At 40.3% G+C, this 16,783-nt stretch overlaps 1 protein-coding gene across 1 annotated transcript; it reads left to right on the forward strand.

Annotated features, from left to right (window-relative positions):
* Nucleotides 1-556: 556 nt before the first annotated feature.
* zgc:162698 (uncharacterized protein LOC560165 homolog) lies at nt 557-14,637 on the forward strand. The gene is made up of 21 exons (XM_034528806.1): nt 557-800; nt 3,353-3,425; nt 3,907-4,004; nt 4,421-4,540; nt 4,640-4,696; nt 5,604-5,672; nt 5,776-5,850; nt 6,831-6,966; nt 7,195-7,256; nt 8,121-8,304; nt 8,407-8,506; nt 8,785-8,878; nt 8,997-9,074; nt 10,588-10,696; nt 10,778-10,836; nt 11,147-11,250; nt 11,354-11,427; nt 11,681-11,742; nt 12,024-12,076; nt 12,175-12,205; nt 13,953-14,637. The coding sequence occupies exons 1-21, from the start codon at nt 687-689 to the stop codon at nt 13,992-13,994; spliced, it is 1,794 nt and encodes a 597-aa protein (XP_034384697.1). The 5' UTR covers nt 557-686; the 3' UTR covers nt 13,995-14,637.
* The last annotated feature ends 2,146 nt before the right edge of the window (nt 14,638-16,783 follow it).

Here is a 16,783-nt window from a genome sequence, read left to right on the forward strand (position 1 = left end):
CCTCTGTCTGCTGTGTCACCCTCGGGGGAAGCAGCCGGTCACTGAAGGAGCTGCACAGTGCATATGCATTATTATTGTTGTTAATAATAGTATTAGAGGAACTGCAACATTACATAGATTAAATCCCTGACTGGCACTGTGGGTTTTTTTAGCATTGCATTCTTATTACTAAGATGCAAATGTACATTTAAGTGTGAATACAAAAAAACCCGACATATTGTAAAGAAAATAAACAAAATATGTTGTCTGGTCTTGAGATCAACTCTGTTTTGATGGTTCCCTCCAGTGGTCACGACAGGTAACTACATCAACGTATAGACGCTAGACACCATGGCATACATCCTCTTTCGGTTAATACTTTCAAAATAAATACTCAGTACTAAGTAATCAAGCTGAATCTACTGAACGAAAAGAAGTGATCATGCTAGCGTTAATTGTTATCTTGTGGTCATAGTTAGAGACTACAACCCCATATTTGTCATCGGGAATAATGCAGATTCTCGTTGTATTTTTAAGATAAAAATCATCTTTATACAATATCTTGAACTTCCCCCGGCCCTTGAACGCATCATTTCTCCCCTGCCAACGTCAGCCGGAACCAGGAAATGTCCAGCTTGTTGTGAGTTGTCGCGTTGTTTTTAGCTGTTTCTATTGTTTTTTTCTTTTTTTTTCTTCCTGGGTCACAAATGGCGAGCTGCGTGGGACCGCGACTCTGGTCCTCGGCGCTGCTGCTGCTGGTGCTGATCGGGACGGTCGGTGCCGTGTCCCAACAGGGAAAATGGGTCGTGAACATCGACAGCGTGAGTTTCCTGTTTGTGATGTCGTTTGTGTGTTTTTGTAAAAAGAGAGCGGATTTAGTGTTAGCTGGTAGATTCACGTTTTAAACACGTTGGACAGGACGTTAGAGGTGGTGTTAAGGTGGTACAGGTGGTGTTAACGTGGTACGTGTGGTGGTGTGTCGTTAAGGTGGTACAGGTGGTGTTAAGGTGGTACAGGTGGTGTTATCGTGGTACGTGTGGTGTTAACGCGGTACAGGTGGTGTTAAGGGGGTACAGGTGGTGTTAACCTGGTACAGGTGGCGTTAAGGTGGTACAGGTGGTGTTATGGTGGTACAGGTGGTGTTAACTTGGTACATGTGGTGATGTGGTGTTAAAATGGTACATGTGGTGGTACAGGTGATGTTAACGTGGTACAGGTGGTCTTAAAGTGATACAGGTGGTGTTAACCTGGTACAGGTGGTCTTAAGGTGGTACAAGTGGTGTTAAGGCGGTTAGGTGGGACAGCTGGTGTTAAGGTGGTACAGCTGGTGTTTAGGTGGTACAGCTGGTGTTTAGGTGGTGTTAAGGTGGTACAGCTAGTGTTTAGGTGGTAAGGTGGTACAGATGGTGTTTAGGTGGTGTTAACACAATGCATTCAATTCAATTCAATTCAGTTTATTTTGTATAGCCCAATATCACAAATTACAAATTAGCCTCAGAGGGCATTGACTCCAATATACTTGTTCTGTACACAAGTACTTTCATTTCATGCACCTGTATACTTCTACTGTATTCGTAACAGAGTATTTGCAAACTGGTAATACTACTTTTAAGTAAAACATCTCAGTATTTCTTTCATCGCCGGATGTGTGTCATGATAAGTTCAAACATTATCTGGTTTCAGCTTTTCGGTTTAACGATTCGCTGCTTTTCTAGCTTTTTATAATCATGCTCATCTTTGGGTTTTGGACTCATGGTCAAATAAAAATAATAAATTGAGCCACATTGGGTCGAAAATCATAATACGTATTTTGACATTATAGACGAAACAATCAATTAATTGTCCATCTCTATATATTTAGATATAATGGTACTTTCGTATAAAGAACATTATTATTAATATGTGTGTAATATGTAATGAGCTAAAATCCAATATGAATACAATACCTTATTTAGTACTTCTTTAAAGCTGCACGTTATTAAGTAATGTTTTTCCACCAAAACCTTCTCTGAAAAAAGAAAAAGATTGGTCTGTTCTCGTTCTCACGGTTGAACAGGAAGCTCGGCTCTTTTTCCAACTGCTGTGTTCAGAGGCGCGTTCACGAGCAACGTCAATAAGTGACAATAAATCACAACCGCCCGAGCGTCCATGAGGGGAGCACTGCTGGTCTTTAACAAACATGAGAACATGAGGCTTTGGCGGAACTTTGGTATTAAGCTGACATATGACGTCATTGTTCCGTCTCTGGGCCAGTGAAGTGGTAGATTATATTTATTTAGTTTAAGATATGGCCAGAAAAAGGGCACAGGGATTTTTTATTAGTTTTTTAATTGACCACTCAATTAGAGTTACATTTCTCTCTTCTCAAAGTCTTTTATTTTGATGAAGTCTGTAAAATGAACATAACTTTGAGTAACATCATATTACTTTTGTTCCCTTCCTATTTCCTAGTCAACGTTATATTCTATCAGTGAATTTTGTCTCGGGAATTTTGAAAAAAAAAAGTTTTTTGCAAAAGCATACAACAGGGAACTTAAATGTAGTTGAGAACAAGACTATGAATGCCTAGGTCAACTGGACGCTGAATGCAGCTGGTTGGGAACATTGTCCGCCAGAAACATAAACATAAACATAAAACGTTCTGTTGTTTTTGAACGTTTTTGTCATCAGTGTTGCATCTGAATGTTTCAGCCCTATGCCTGGCAAGTGTGAGAGCGCCAAGTTGCGTAGAGGCCAAGAGCGGTATTGCAGACAGATAGCTCCCAACATATTGAAAAAAATAAGTGAACTAGTTCATTTTTTGGAGCTGTGAACTTAGTTCAACATTTTGAATTATGAACTGAACTAGTTCATGTAGAAAGTGAACTTTCCCAACACTGTTTGTCATTACCTAGCATATTGATTACTTGGTAAACTGAAGCCATGTTCATTTTAATAAGTTTATTTGTATACAGTAGACTACATTTTTACAGCAGGACGTTGATGAGGTCCAGGCAGAAAGCATTTAGATTCAGGGAAAAACACAAAAACAAAATGTGGGTTTGGGGGTGGTGATCATAGGGAATACACCTTTTTTATTCAACGTTCATGTTTATGTTGTTCGATGAAAGAATAAAGTTATACTCATAAAATGTCAAAAATTTCATTTTTAAAAGTTGTATTATAAATGTTTGCATGCATGTCTGCTTATGACAAGGTAAATACAGTTAAATTACCCCAACATTTCCAGTTTATTCCCGTGGAAAGTTTCCAACTTTGAATATTCCCGGAATTTTGCAACCCTGTGTATGTTGAAGCATTGTCAGACTGTCAGACACATGGATCCTGTTCACCACACCAAGTCTGATCATTTGTTGTGGTTCCTTTTTTCCAGGGAACTCTGAAGAAGCCAAGCTTATTCTTCTTCACTAAAACTCTGTTCAACAGCAGCTTCATCCATCTCAGACGTAAGTAGACGACGACGACGACGACTCCTCTGAGTCACATTGGCCCTCGAGTGACCCCGTGTGATGCGTTCAAAGACCCGAGCAAAGTCGGCAGTGCGTCGCAGATAGCGAGCATGCTAAATATCTGGAACCTAACGGCCAATGAGAGTGTAACGCATGGGATTATGGGATACACGGGGATGGGGTTGCCTGTAACCATAGGAACTGTAACTCTATGTGTTGCATTTGCAACACGGACCATAGTTTTTGTTGCTCCTAAAGGAAACCGGCTATAGATGGTAAAGTGTGGACCTTTTTGTCAAAGCTCTGCGGATTGTTGAACAAACAAACAAAGACATATCCTGTCCCGCCGCTCCATCAGGTGGTGTGGAAACCACAACGACATCAAGTCCGTTACAGCGATCTGACCACTTTGAATGTGTGAATTAGCTTTTGATGGCATACTAAAGATGAATCTGTTCTCCCCACCCCCACCCCTCAGTGGTGTCGGAGACCTGCAACTCCTCGTCCCCCGTCCTGCTGAACGTGTCGTGGTATCTGAGGAACTCGCACTGCTTCAAAGAAGTCGTCAGCCTAGACGTAATAGCATTATTTATCACTACACAATAGGACATACAGTATATCATTTAGAATTCTTATGATCACTGTTTAAATCAGTGTTGTTTATCTACTCATTATTGATCGGACATTATCAATCCATCTTATACCTAAGGGTTAATGTACAGGTACTTTTTTCCTAAAGAGATTTTGGCAATAATGACCATCTTGCTGAACAATATCCTGCTTATAACATGGCTATTTCCTAAAGACATCAATCCCTTGACACACAATATTGTAAAAAGTAATTATATTTATTAGTTAATTATTTCATTGCTTTTGCTAAAAAAATTAAAATAATAATCGTCTGTTCGCTGTGTACCAAAGCACCGGTTTATTATTCACGGCAGCGGCCTGTTGCCTCTTTGTCACGTGACGCACTGTTTGCCTGTCGACAGGTGGAGAATGCAGGAAATTACTTCAATTCAACGAAGGTCAAAAAAGGAGGAGGAAGTGGATATTATGTTTTTCATCAATATCCTGTCATCACCTGCAAGCCACACATAGGCCCCAACACGGTGACGTACACACACACACAGTGCAAATAATAAGTAAAAAGTGACTGTATATGATGGTTATTATTAATGAAAATTGTGGGTGCGTTTTTTTTACAACAGTTTGGCCTGAATGAGTTTGAGATGAAAACCCGACTGACGGAAGTGACGCCCCAACAGGTGAGCCACTTTCTGCTTTCTGTCCCAAACCAGAGCTGCACAAAACCAAGAAGAAGAATGAAATGAACAATCACAGTTCACGTTGCTGCCCGTCAGCTCCTGTGGGGCTCTAATGCAACCCGCCTCAATAATGCACAACTATAAACACTTTGAGTGGAATCCAGTAAATCCAGTTTGTCTTTAAAAACTGTTCCGTGGTAACATTCATTCATAGCTCCCTCTGGTCTCTCAGATATCATTGTTTTCTGGGCTATTAAGAGCTCCTTGTTTGCTCAGACTAAACTTTGATCAGTCAAGAATATACTGCATTACAATTCTGTTAACACACACGCAATATATTCAAACAAAATGATCCCAGTCTAATTGGTTAACGGGCCAATGTTTGTTTTTTTTACCCTATTTTACCATGTTTTGTGTCTAAAAGTGTATGTTTATCATGAACATTATGGCCAGAACAGTACAGGGAAATGAAACACTTCTCCCTTATCTCCCACTTCCTGTTTGTTATTGTGTCATGTGACTTGATGACGGTGGAAACGTGTTGGAGTGCTGGAGAGAGGTCACGATAACGATATATATATTATCCCAGAAATCAATATTCAAGCAACTATTGTCATTTTAAGACTTCTTTGCCACTGATATAATGAATGACAATACAGTAGCATAATAAAGCAAGCACACCGTTTCAAAGAGCGATTCACTTTTAATTCTCAATATTCAGACATTGGAATTTTTGTTGGAATGAATGAATCGTGAATGAAATAAATCCACACCACCAAAACAATTCAAAACTAAATGGATCTGTGCCTTCTGATGATGACTGCAAAACTAACATTTTGCAGTCATCTTAAAGAATCGTTTTGATTTCTTTCATTCACTCTTAAAAATGTCCCATGTGTTTCATTAGCCAACCACAGAGAAGACTCCAGGTCGGAGGAGAAGGAGTGATGCACCTACAGAATCTCCAAAGCCAAAGGTGTGCACGTCTGTGGATTTGAGATGTTCTTTGAATATTTTAGATTGGTTGATTTAATTGTTAAATGTCTGACTCACTGATTCTATTGCCCTCTGTCTCTCAGGTTACCGCAGTACAGAAGAAGGGGGATTCCGCCAAAAAAGGAAAAGCTTCCATCCCTCCTCAAGGGGTCAATCAGGTCTGTTCAGTATAGTCAGCTAAACTGGCAGAGAGGGTGTGGAGGTTCCTGGTTTTAATCCCATATATACACATACACACAAAGTGACTATATTTGGACTGAGCAGGAACGTGACGTAGAGATGCCGTACACGGCTCTGGTAGGGTAGCTATCTGTCAAACACATGGTAGTAAATGATGGTCCAACATCATGTTGTATTGAAGACGATTTGAAACTAGATATTGAGACCATAAACTCATGTTTACAATGTTTACTGAGGGAATAAATCAAGAGAGACATAGAGTCATTTTCTCACCCGCGCTGTCTCTCTGAGCCCGCCCTCTCAGCTCGCTTGCAATACCTCTCCCTTTTTTCTCTCTTTCCTTTTGTTTTTATCAAACAAAGGGAAATGCTCTCCCCTCGTCTTAAAATGGTCCTAAGTAGATAGTGTACATTCCTGCAAACCACGCTCCGACAGTTCTTCTACTTTTGAAAGAATACTCTGGGGGGTAAATTGTCCCCCAAACCTAATTAAGTTCCCAAAAGGTTCCCAGTACCTCAGGAAAAAGGTGCTTAAGTTCCAAGTTGACATGAATCTGAAGTCAATTTTCATCAACCAATTGAGTCAACTCTTTGATCTTCTTGTATACAATCTCTGAAGGCCAAACCCAAAAATGTCCTCAATAATGTAGTCTATGTCCTCAGCAAAATAACCGTCACTGCACAGCAAACTTTCTTTACCGTTCCATAAGAAAACAGAATCCATCCCGTCTGATTGTTCCTAATCCTTTACAGCGGCAGTTTCGGTTTCTGCCATCTGGAACCCTCCTCAGACTCCCACTCGATCACATCAATAAACCCAAACTCCTTTTGTTGCCTCGGCCATCTCTGAGAAATTCTACTGTTGGCTGTTGTAACTGTTGTAATACGGTGCCCTAAATGTATGCATATGATGCATAACCAATTGCAAATCAAGTTATTGACTTGTCCTTGTTGCTCAGATGGCTGCTTTACTTGATGTGGTGGCCGAGACCTGGGAGGACGGACCATACATGTTCATCCTGAGTGTCCAAGAGGTCAAGGACAAGAGCAGAGCCCCTGAAGCCGCTAACCCTCCCACGCCCTGGACTCTACAATGTCAGGCACACACACCTACATACAGTGTATAGGGTGGACTACCTGTTCAACCGTTAGCCATTAGAGTGTTTTAAGGTTGCACCACGGGGCAGTATTGAAAGGTGGAATACATTACATAGACAAACCACATTGGTTTATAGAGCAGTTCTGAATGCCCTAATGTTCTAATGTTTTGGAGTTTGAATGTAGAAAACCAGTTGATCTAATCGTGTCTGTTTGTGTTTGCAGTGCAGATCAGCATGATGGGTCCTCATGACTACATATCAGCCTCTGAGTGGCCGATGATGGTGGTAAGAAGACGCACATACGCAAGACGAAATAACACTTCAAGAACAAAAATCAAACATAACCAACAAATGTGTTAGTCCGTTGTCTTTCCTATTCTCTGGAAACAATGGGATAGAAAAATCTAGATCCCGGGAGGTATAGGACATCACCAGAGTTACACTTTTAAAAGAGCATCTAACGCGCTGTGTTTAACTCCCCAATCAGGGCAGACAGGATTAAATGAGCACCACTAAACACGATTAATAAATCCATGACAGATTTTTAAAAGTTAAGTTTATTGTCATTGATGATAAAGATGAGCTATTTGTTACTGATTTCTCCATGCTGCCGAGCGCGGTGCCGCCATGAGTAGGTCAAAGTTCAATGAATTTAAACTCTAAAAAGCACTGAAAGCTGTGGTTTTGTCGTCGAGGTACTTGTCAAGTTTAAAAGGTTATTTATTCTCACTGTACAACACGAGTGAGCAACAGAATGCAGTATGTAATACCATCTAACTACATCAAAAGGCACCTCTTCACCAATATCCCTGATGCTTGGTAGATGGGCAGTGTTCATCATCTGCTGCCCTCTTGTGCTGGACAGTGTTTCATATTTCGAAACATCTGTTAAAGTGTACACTACAAGTTTAGTGTCCGCTATATTTTCAATGTGTCCCCATAGAGAACGGTATGTTGCTTTTATCCAGGTCTGTTTTTCCAAACTGAGGGCATACCAACCTCCACCTATTATACACTAACTATGGATAAATACTTAATACAAACCGCAACTATCCAAATATACAAACCCTTTAAGAATCCTTGTTATATCAGACAAATGTCTTTTTTCCCAAAGTCAATATTGTCAACCCTTCTGTAATGTGTCTCCAGTTCTACATGGTCATGTGTATTGTGTACGTGCTGCTGGCGGTGTTGTGGTTGGCTCTGTCGGCGTGCTACTGGAGGGATCTGCTCAGGATCCAGTTCTGGATCGGAGGAGTCATCTTCCTGGGCATGTTGGAGAAAGCCGTCTACTACGGCGAGTTCCAGAGCCTCAGATACGAAGGCTTGTCGGGTAGGTGAAGACACGGAGGCGCTCTCTCCGCATTGATCGAGGCCGAGTGTTTGACCCAGCGGCGCGTGGAGAGGTAACACGCTGTAATGTGTCCTCCTGCAGTCCAGGGGGCGGTGGTGTTTGCTGAGGTGCTCTCTGCGGTAAAGAGGACTCTGGCCAGGGTGTTAGTGATTATCGCCAGTCTGGGATACGGTATCGTGAAGTACGTCTTTTTCTTCTCACAGCTCTCTTTGTAGTTTTAACCTCAGTTTTTGTGATAAAAAATTCCTCACTAATATCATTTTGAATCCTCTTGTCTTTAATCTTTTTGATAACTTTGATTTCAATTTAGACAAGGACTACACTTTGTTCTTTACTATATCTAACGATCATTTTCAGACAATCTTTGAGTCTATAACATGTACAAAATGATGAGAAATGCCTATGACCAGTTGTGTTGGTGTGACGGAGCCATAACACGCCTTTCTGTCTGCTCACCAGGCCCAGACTCGGGGCGTTGCTCCACAGAGTCGTCGGAGTCGGTCTGCTCTACCTGATCTTCTCTATTGTTGAGGGGATGCTCCAAGTCAACGCTGTAAGTCTTTTGTGTGTGTGTGTGTGTCAATATTGTTATTATTTGGTTTCCCTTCTGCTGACCGTTTTATATACTGTGTGTGTTTGTGTGTGTATCTAACTTTTTCCCCCTCCTCTAGGATCGAGGAAACTACACCAGCAGTAGAATTGTGTGTGACATAGTGCTGGCCTTTATTGATTCCTGTGTTGTCTGGTGGATATCCTTTAACATGTACACAAACACACACACTCAAAACACGTCAGCACCTAGTTAATAATTATGCACCTTTTAAATGACAAAATTCTTACTATTAAATAATAGTATTAATAGTAAATAATAACAATAAATAATTTCAGGTTAAAATAATCAGGTAAAAGTTCAGAAGATAAAGCAGGATTTTGAGTTTCCGCGTTGTTTTTTTCGTTTTCATTTTTTTTTTAAATCACTGTCATTTTTGTGTCCAAATATATTTTGCACACAAAAATGGTTGCTATAAGAAAAGATGGCAACCATTGAGGGTGTCCATCGTCTCACATTCTGTCTCGAAGGTAAACTACACTGCTAAACTCTGGCAAGATGGTTTAGGGTGGGCATGTACCTCGTATGGTTGATTAGACATTGACCCCAAATGGTTGAGGTCATCAGGCAGAGAGAGTTTTTGCATGTTATCGCAACTTGTGTGTAACCATCTATTATTAGTAAACCACCTGGGTACTCGCAGTTCACTGCAATTTGCCATATTTGTCTGTGTGAATGCTTGTATGCACTCAAAACATAACAAGTGTAAGTACAGAAGCATTTCTGTCCTGATCCAGGTAAATTGCTGCTTGTCTGTTGCTCTGCAGGTTTACATACTACTATGTTAAACCCCACCCACCTAGTACACCCATCTGAGCTAAACAGAATGAACTGTAGCTGCTCAATGACTGTGGTACACTGTCTGCATTTCTGTTTTTCCCCCTCTCAACCCTCTCTTTCCCTCAGTTTGCCTCTCCACACTTCTTCATCATCCTCTTCGTGCTACCCGTCTTACAATCCACGTCCTGCTTCCTTGCCTTCCTGCCTTCCCCTGCCTTCCTTCCGACTCCCCTTCTTCTTGTCTACTGTTATTTTCACCTTTTCGTCATCCGTCATTCTTTTTCTCTCCCTGTAGGCCGAAGGTGAAGTAGTTCTCCTGGCTGCTATTCCTCTGGCTGTGCTCGACTCTACCCTCTGCTGGTGGATATCTGTGACTACATCTTCCCCTTTTTAGTAAAAACTAAAAGGCTCTCTCTCTCTCTCTTTCTCTCTCTTTCTCTCTCTCTCTCTCTATTGCCCCTTTTTTCTTTCTGCTTTGTTCAGCTCTGCCTATAATATTTTGTGTCCAGCAAAACCCCTCTCAATGCTAATACCATGCAATTAACCAAAGTATAGAACTATTTTAATGTACCTTTTTTAGGTGTATTTTCATGTGGCTATATTCACAATAGAACATCTTAGACTATAGACAATGTGCAGCATGTAAAACTTTAAAAACTCTAGTTCCTCATGCACATGCAAACCTCACCAACCACAGGAGTTTGCGATGCTAAATATCTCAAGGGTTAAACCTTTTAGTTTGGGTTTCATTGTAAAAAAATGTTTCATTAAGAAATGGTCCGACACGGTGATCTTAAATTGAAGATGAGAAGCAAAGATCTGTCTGGTCGTGTTTGTTTAACCTGTCGTCGACGCTCCTTGACTGTCGTCACATCTTTGTGAGTCTGGCTCAGACGATGAAGCTACTGAAGCTGAGGAGGAACGTGGTGAAGCTCTCTCTCTACAGACACTTCACCAACACGCTCATCTTCGCTGTCATAGGTACAAAAAAAGAAAACCACACTTTAACGTCTCCTGGAACACATTTGCCTTCTTTAAAACTCATTTGTGTGTGCTTTGCAGCGTCGATCATCTTCATCATTTGGAGCAGCAAGACCATCAAGGTGTCTCAATGTCAGTCTGTGAGTACATCAGCAGGGTTGAGTATGAACTGTGTTCCTCAGTTAGAAAAGTCCTGACCTTATACACAGTTTAGCCCCCTTTCTTTTTAAAAAAAAAAATCTAATTTCATATAGAACAAAAACATGTTTTAAATCCAATTTGGATTTATTCCAAGTGAGATATTCAGGCCAGCGGAGAAAGAAATGTTCATCCTCATTTTTTCTGCATGTAAATGAAGATTTTCTTAATGCTTTTGAAGTGTTTTCATGAAAGAATCTCTCTCTCTCTCTTTCTCCCCCCCCCCTTTCCCCTCCCTCCCTCTCTCTGCAGGACTGGAGGGAGCTGTGGATAGATGACGCGTTCTGGCGCTTATTGTTTTCCATCATCCTATTGGTCATCATGTTCCTGTGGCGACCGTCAGCCAATAACCAGAGGTAAGGGGGGGGGGGGTCGTCAGGCCCGTCTCATTGACTCTCCCTCTCATTCCAACTGTAAAGTCGGTCTCTTTCTCCCTCTCTCTTGCTGTGTGTTTGTCAGGTATGCCTTCAGTCCTCTGTTGGATGAAGAGAGCGAGGAAGAGGAGAAGGAGCCCATGATGAACGAGGCTTTCGGTCAGAAACTTTCCTTCTTTACTCCCTTTCTTCCTTCTTTCCTTCCTCACCTGTTCCCTCCTCTCTTCCCCTCCTGTGTTATTTCTGTCTCACCATCCTCAGTGCCTTCCTTTTTTCTTCTTTTTTTTAGTTCACTTGTCACTTAGTCTGTTAGTTAACTGGTTAGTTAGTTAGTTAGTTCAAGACACGCTGAATGTGCCAGATGTCTTGTTTCATCTGGGTGTCTTTGTTTTATTTCCCTGTGTATCTCCAGAGGGGATGAAAATGAGGGGTGGGAAAAATGAGACCAACGGCACGGCCAAAGCCAACAAGGTGGTAAGTGACCATTTTGAACAAATTATAAAACAATTAGGTTTTTTATGTTGTATTTCTGTATCCAAAACCAATTTGATGGATGGAATTTGTCAGCAGTATTAACAGTTTGACTCTGTACTCATTGAGCATATTATTATGGTGAATCAAAGCACCAAAATGTCTCATTTTAGTAATCTGTCATGTGAAATATCATTAGTTTGATCGACCTTGTTAAGTATAAATTCCCACATTCAATATTCTTTTTTATGAATTCATGGAGGCTGATTTTGTTGTGTTTCCAGGATGAGGATCTGAAATGGGTAGAAGAGAACCTCCCTTCATCGATGGCAGATGTGTAAGTCGTCGTCATCATGACGCCAGCATGTTGACACTGATTATAACATGAGAAAAGATCATAAATTCATATTCAAATATTTTCCCTCTGTCTCACAGCGCCATGCCCCCCCTGCTGGACTCTGATGAGGCAAGTCTTCTGGTTTTCTCATTTCATTACCAAACTACGATGTAACCACACAACAATCAGATGATAAGTAATACGCTTTCAGTTCATCGGAGATGAGTTGCGAATGGCCGGTCGCCCATTTATTCGCATTTAGTCACATTTCTGATGATAAAAAGGGAGTTGTGTACAGTATATCTATTATACTAAGTATTAAATGCACGCAATTTTACTAAAATACCTTGAAGAATCTCTTTAACCTGAAAATAATAATGATTGAAAACAAGTTGACGGATTGACGTCCTTCATTGATTGATTAAACAACAACATTGACGAGGCACTCTTACACTAACAGCACGGTGTGCGCGCGGTTTCATCAACTCGTCTAACTAGCTAAACTCACTCCCGTCCCCAGAACAGGTCCAACCCACCTCCCCTCTGCTCCACCAATCACAGGCACGCAGCTCGACCAGCAAGCACACTGCCTCCCCATGATTGGCTAGAGAGAGGGGGTTTATGACCGACCCCTCCAAATCCAAAGTAGTCTGCCAAAGTTTCACTCCAGTGGTTGTTTGGGTAGCTATTGGCTGGCATCAATGCTGTGTAACGACTTTAAGTCGTACTTCATGCTCGTGGTCCTCCGGTGATAAGATAACTTTAGTTTGCAGTGGTTACAAATAGCAAATAGCTTTGCTTTTATTAACTACGCCGTCTGGTAGAGATTTAAAATGAAAATGTCGATTTAAAAGTACCTTTCTCCATGCTCTCGGTTAATGTGTGCAGCAGTGTTAAGCCCCTCTGTGTGTGTGTGTGTGTGTGTGTGTGTGTGTGTGTGTGTGTGTGTGTATGTAAATGTAAGTGTATGTGTGTGTGTGTGTGTATATGTGTATATATATTTAAAAATATATATATATAATTTTTTTTCAAATGTTTTTTGTAGTTCTGTTCTGTGAGCAGCAGGGGGTGGCAAATAATCAAGCCCGGGAGTTGCCACGGTTACGTCACACAGTTGTTTATCCTCTTTTCTGTGGTCATGGCGAGAAGCACAATGTGACTTCATCGTGTGTGTGTTGCTATTGCTGCTCGGACATTAATGATAATCTTAAACACAACTATAGAAACATTTTATAAAGCATTTTCTGATATAAAACATAAATGCTCAGTCCAAATCTCTATAATATATTTAAAATATTTTTATTATTTTGTTTCCCTTCTGCTGACCGTTTTCCGTACCATTTTCCAAATGATTTACTCTTTGATCTCCAAGCTAAACCTTTTATTTTTATTTTTTATGATCCAGCAATCAACCAAGTGCCTCTTATGTGGAATCAACTTGTTATGTAAGCTGCTGTATTAACACTGATAGATATTGAAAATCCATAGACGGTATGAAGTACTTCCTTTATGGCGTTTCTGTTCTGAGGAATGGAGACGGGAAGGGAAAGAGTCCAAAGGGACGGAGCAGCATTAAAATGCTGCTTGCTGAAGATCTTTTTTCTGTACTAGTAGTCATAATTGAAGGTTGTATTCACACACACACATTAGATGCATTCACACACACACACACACACACACACACTGTATCATGCCTCATCTTGAACGTGTGTTCAGAGACTGATTTATTAAAATAACTGCAAATGACACACTTGGTTCTTTCAATTTTTAGGGAACAAATGAAAGAGCTTCTTTAAACTTACAAGAGGGAAAAAATGGGTCTTTTGTTGCCACCTATCAGCTGACGCTTTTCTCCGCCTGTCTGCCAAAAATGCAGGAAACCTTGACGACCAAGTTTGAGATGTCCAAGATGGAGTAAAAGCAGAAGAGGACGGACAGACGGAGTGTTTGTGAAACGCAGGGTCTGGTGAACAGACAGCTAAATAATAAAGGTTAATTCTCGGTGTAGAAGGTGGATTAAAGAGAAGAATGTCTGTTTCAGAGCACACGTAAAGAAGAGTGATGGACAAACTGGTGGATGAGAGAGGGAACGCAAAGGTGAAGGGTTGCTTTTGTCTGCCTGTGATTTAACCCCTGACTTTATGAGCTTTGTAAGCCTTGATTGTACAAACACTGGGAGTAAAATCAGTCACAGCAGCACAAAGATCCTTTTTATTTTCATTGCCTGTTAGTATTTATATTTCGATATATGATGTTGGTTTTTTTTGTGACATATTTGATCTATTGAGGTTCTCTGCTATAGCGTGGCTTGTTTGTTTTTTTTCACATGCGGAAATGTGATTTTCCAATTTTGTCTCGTCGGACATTTTGTGTCTGAGCTCTCCCTGTCAGTGTTTTTTTGTTGGGTAAATGAATGAGAAATAACGGAGAAAAAACAACTATGTAAATTAATATCTAAATGGCTTTCGGTCCCTTTGGCTTTGGATCCATATTTTTCCAGCTTTGGCTCCAGTGTAATTTGTATTTGAACCATTAAAGCTGTTCACATTTGGATCATTTTATACTGACTGCGTGTGACAACTTTCTTATGTTATTGTTGTATTTTTTTCATTGTGTCCATGAAAAGGAATTTCTGCAACAATAGAGGACTGATTTGCTGCATCAATTAACATTTCAAACATCTTTGATCCACTTGAGGAATCTTGAGGAAATGTGCACTTGGTTTCATAATCATCATTTCATGGTCACTCTACATCCTACTTGATGATTCAATTCAGTTTATTTTGTATAGCCCAATATCACAAATTACTAATTTTGCTTTACAATCTGTACACATACGACATCCCTGTCCCAGGACCTCACATCGGATCAGGAAAAACTTCCCAAAAATAAGCATATCTAGGGACTGAACCAGAACAAACCTGATTCAGCCCTAACTATAAGCACTATTAAAGAGGAAAGTCTTAAGTCTACTCTTAGATATGACAGTGCCATGGCCTTTTAGGCCTATGGAGGTGAGGAGAAGGATTTTAAATTTGATTCTTGATTTTACAGGGAGCCAGTGCAGAGCAGCTAATACAGGAGCAATGTGATCTCTTTTCATTTTAAGAACTAAGAAAACATGAGAACACCAGAACACACATGGATAACTCCATCAAGCAGCCATATTGGGCAAAGTGAACGTCACTTCCAGCTGGACGACGGACACATGATGAAGAGGTGGATAAAAACAGGAACACTTTAACCCTAACAAGGTTCATGGGGGCATCTTAATATATAAACATGTTCTTTTAGATGTTATATATACATATACATATATATATATATGTATATGTGATTTATATTATATAATATTTATATTTTATTATAATATATTTATGATATGTATATTGTATTTTTACATTAGATGGTATTTATATATCATATGCAGACAATTATATGATCTATGTATATATATATATATTAATATACTGAATTGTATGAATAAGATGTCAGTGTTGGAATACATGTTAAATATTTAACTACAAAGTAGAAATGCATGTTTGATACTTTTTTTATACATTGAATCATATTGGGATGTTTGCTGAAATTGATTGGATGGCCCTACCAAAAAAACATTCCACCAGCTGCCACTGGTGCTAACCCTCAAGCAAAACTTTTTTCACTCATTGTCTTTTTATTTGCTTGATCACACGTTAACATGGCCGCTGACCGTATCTTCTGCATGTGTGTAACGTTTTTCTTGACGGTAGCCGTGTGTGTCTCTGTGTGTGTGTGTGTGTGTGTGTGTGTGTGTGTGTCAGCCTGCCTGCCAAGTGTTGACAGTGTCTTGTCTGAATGACTAAATGCTTCATACATCATCCCATTCAGGCGCAGGGAAAATTCCTCTCCCTCTCCCCCTCTCTCTCTTTTTCTCTCTTTCTCTCTCTCCTGTCGACTGCATTGGCCTGTAACAGCTCATAGTTATCAGGTTCATGAAATAGATAGTTGTGTTGTTGTTTTCCCCCCTCACATTCCTGATCTGAATATATTTATATTTTCTTGCAGCTGCTCTTATGAGGTAGATAAGACATGTTTGACAGCTAGTAATAAATCCATTACAACAACAACAACAAATGTGGCTATGTATTGTATACTGCGGTATAAAATCCAAAAGTGTTAGGTTTTAAGAACACTTTTTCCTACCCACATTCAAAACTCATTACACCAAAATATCGGCCAGAGCCCCCTGTGACGAGCGTCTTTATCCTTAAACGGCAATCATAGAAGGTTTTTTTTCACCCCGTTGTTAATGCGGTCACACTTTGTTGCAGCATTTATTCAAACGTGTGTCATACTTCACCAACAGAATATACCAAGATTCGGGGTGAAATCCTGGCTGAAGGCTGAAATCTTTGAGAGGGGTATTCTTTTAACGTCTTTCCGAGAAACAGGAAACCGCTCCGTCTCCTTCAATAGGACTCGACAGCGCGTCCCTCAACCTCTGATAGTGTGTGGTGTTATGAATTATCACCCCGTGGCAAACATTGTATCTACGTGTTGTTGGTTTCTTATCTAGGTCCCCGAGGACGCCAACACATTTGTGTTTTCAAAAAGCACAAATCAAAACAAGGATGTGAAGTCATTGGGAACAATTTGATTGACAATCGAGAAAGACTGGACTGATAAAATGAAACACCTGTGAGACATAAGCATACCTCTGGGGTC

This window comes from Cyclopterus lumpus, chromosome 25 (genome assembly GCF_009769545.1).
Source record: "Cyclopterus lumpus isolate fCycLum1 chromosome 25, fCycLum1.pri, whole genome shotgun sequence".
Taxonomy (NCBI): Eukaryota; Metazoa; Chordata; class Actinopteri; order Perciformes; family Cyclopteridae; genus Cyclopterus; species Cyclopterus lumpus.

Bases quoted from the DNA above. Each gene is read 5' to 3' on its own strand.
- zgc:162698 (XM_034528806.1), top strand. From the start codon at position 687: ATGGCGAGCTGCGTGGGACCGCGACTCTGGTCCTCGGCGCTGCTGCTG. The intron at 4,541-4,639 runs GTGACGTACACA...TTTTTACAACAG, and splicing joins CACACATAGGCCCCAACACG to TTTGGCCTGAATGAGTTTGA. The intron at 5,851-6,830 runs GTCTGTTCAGTA...CTTGTTGCTCAG, and splicing joins CTCCTCAAGGGGTCAATCAG to ATGGCTGCTTTACTTGATGT.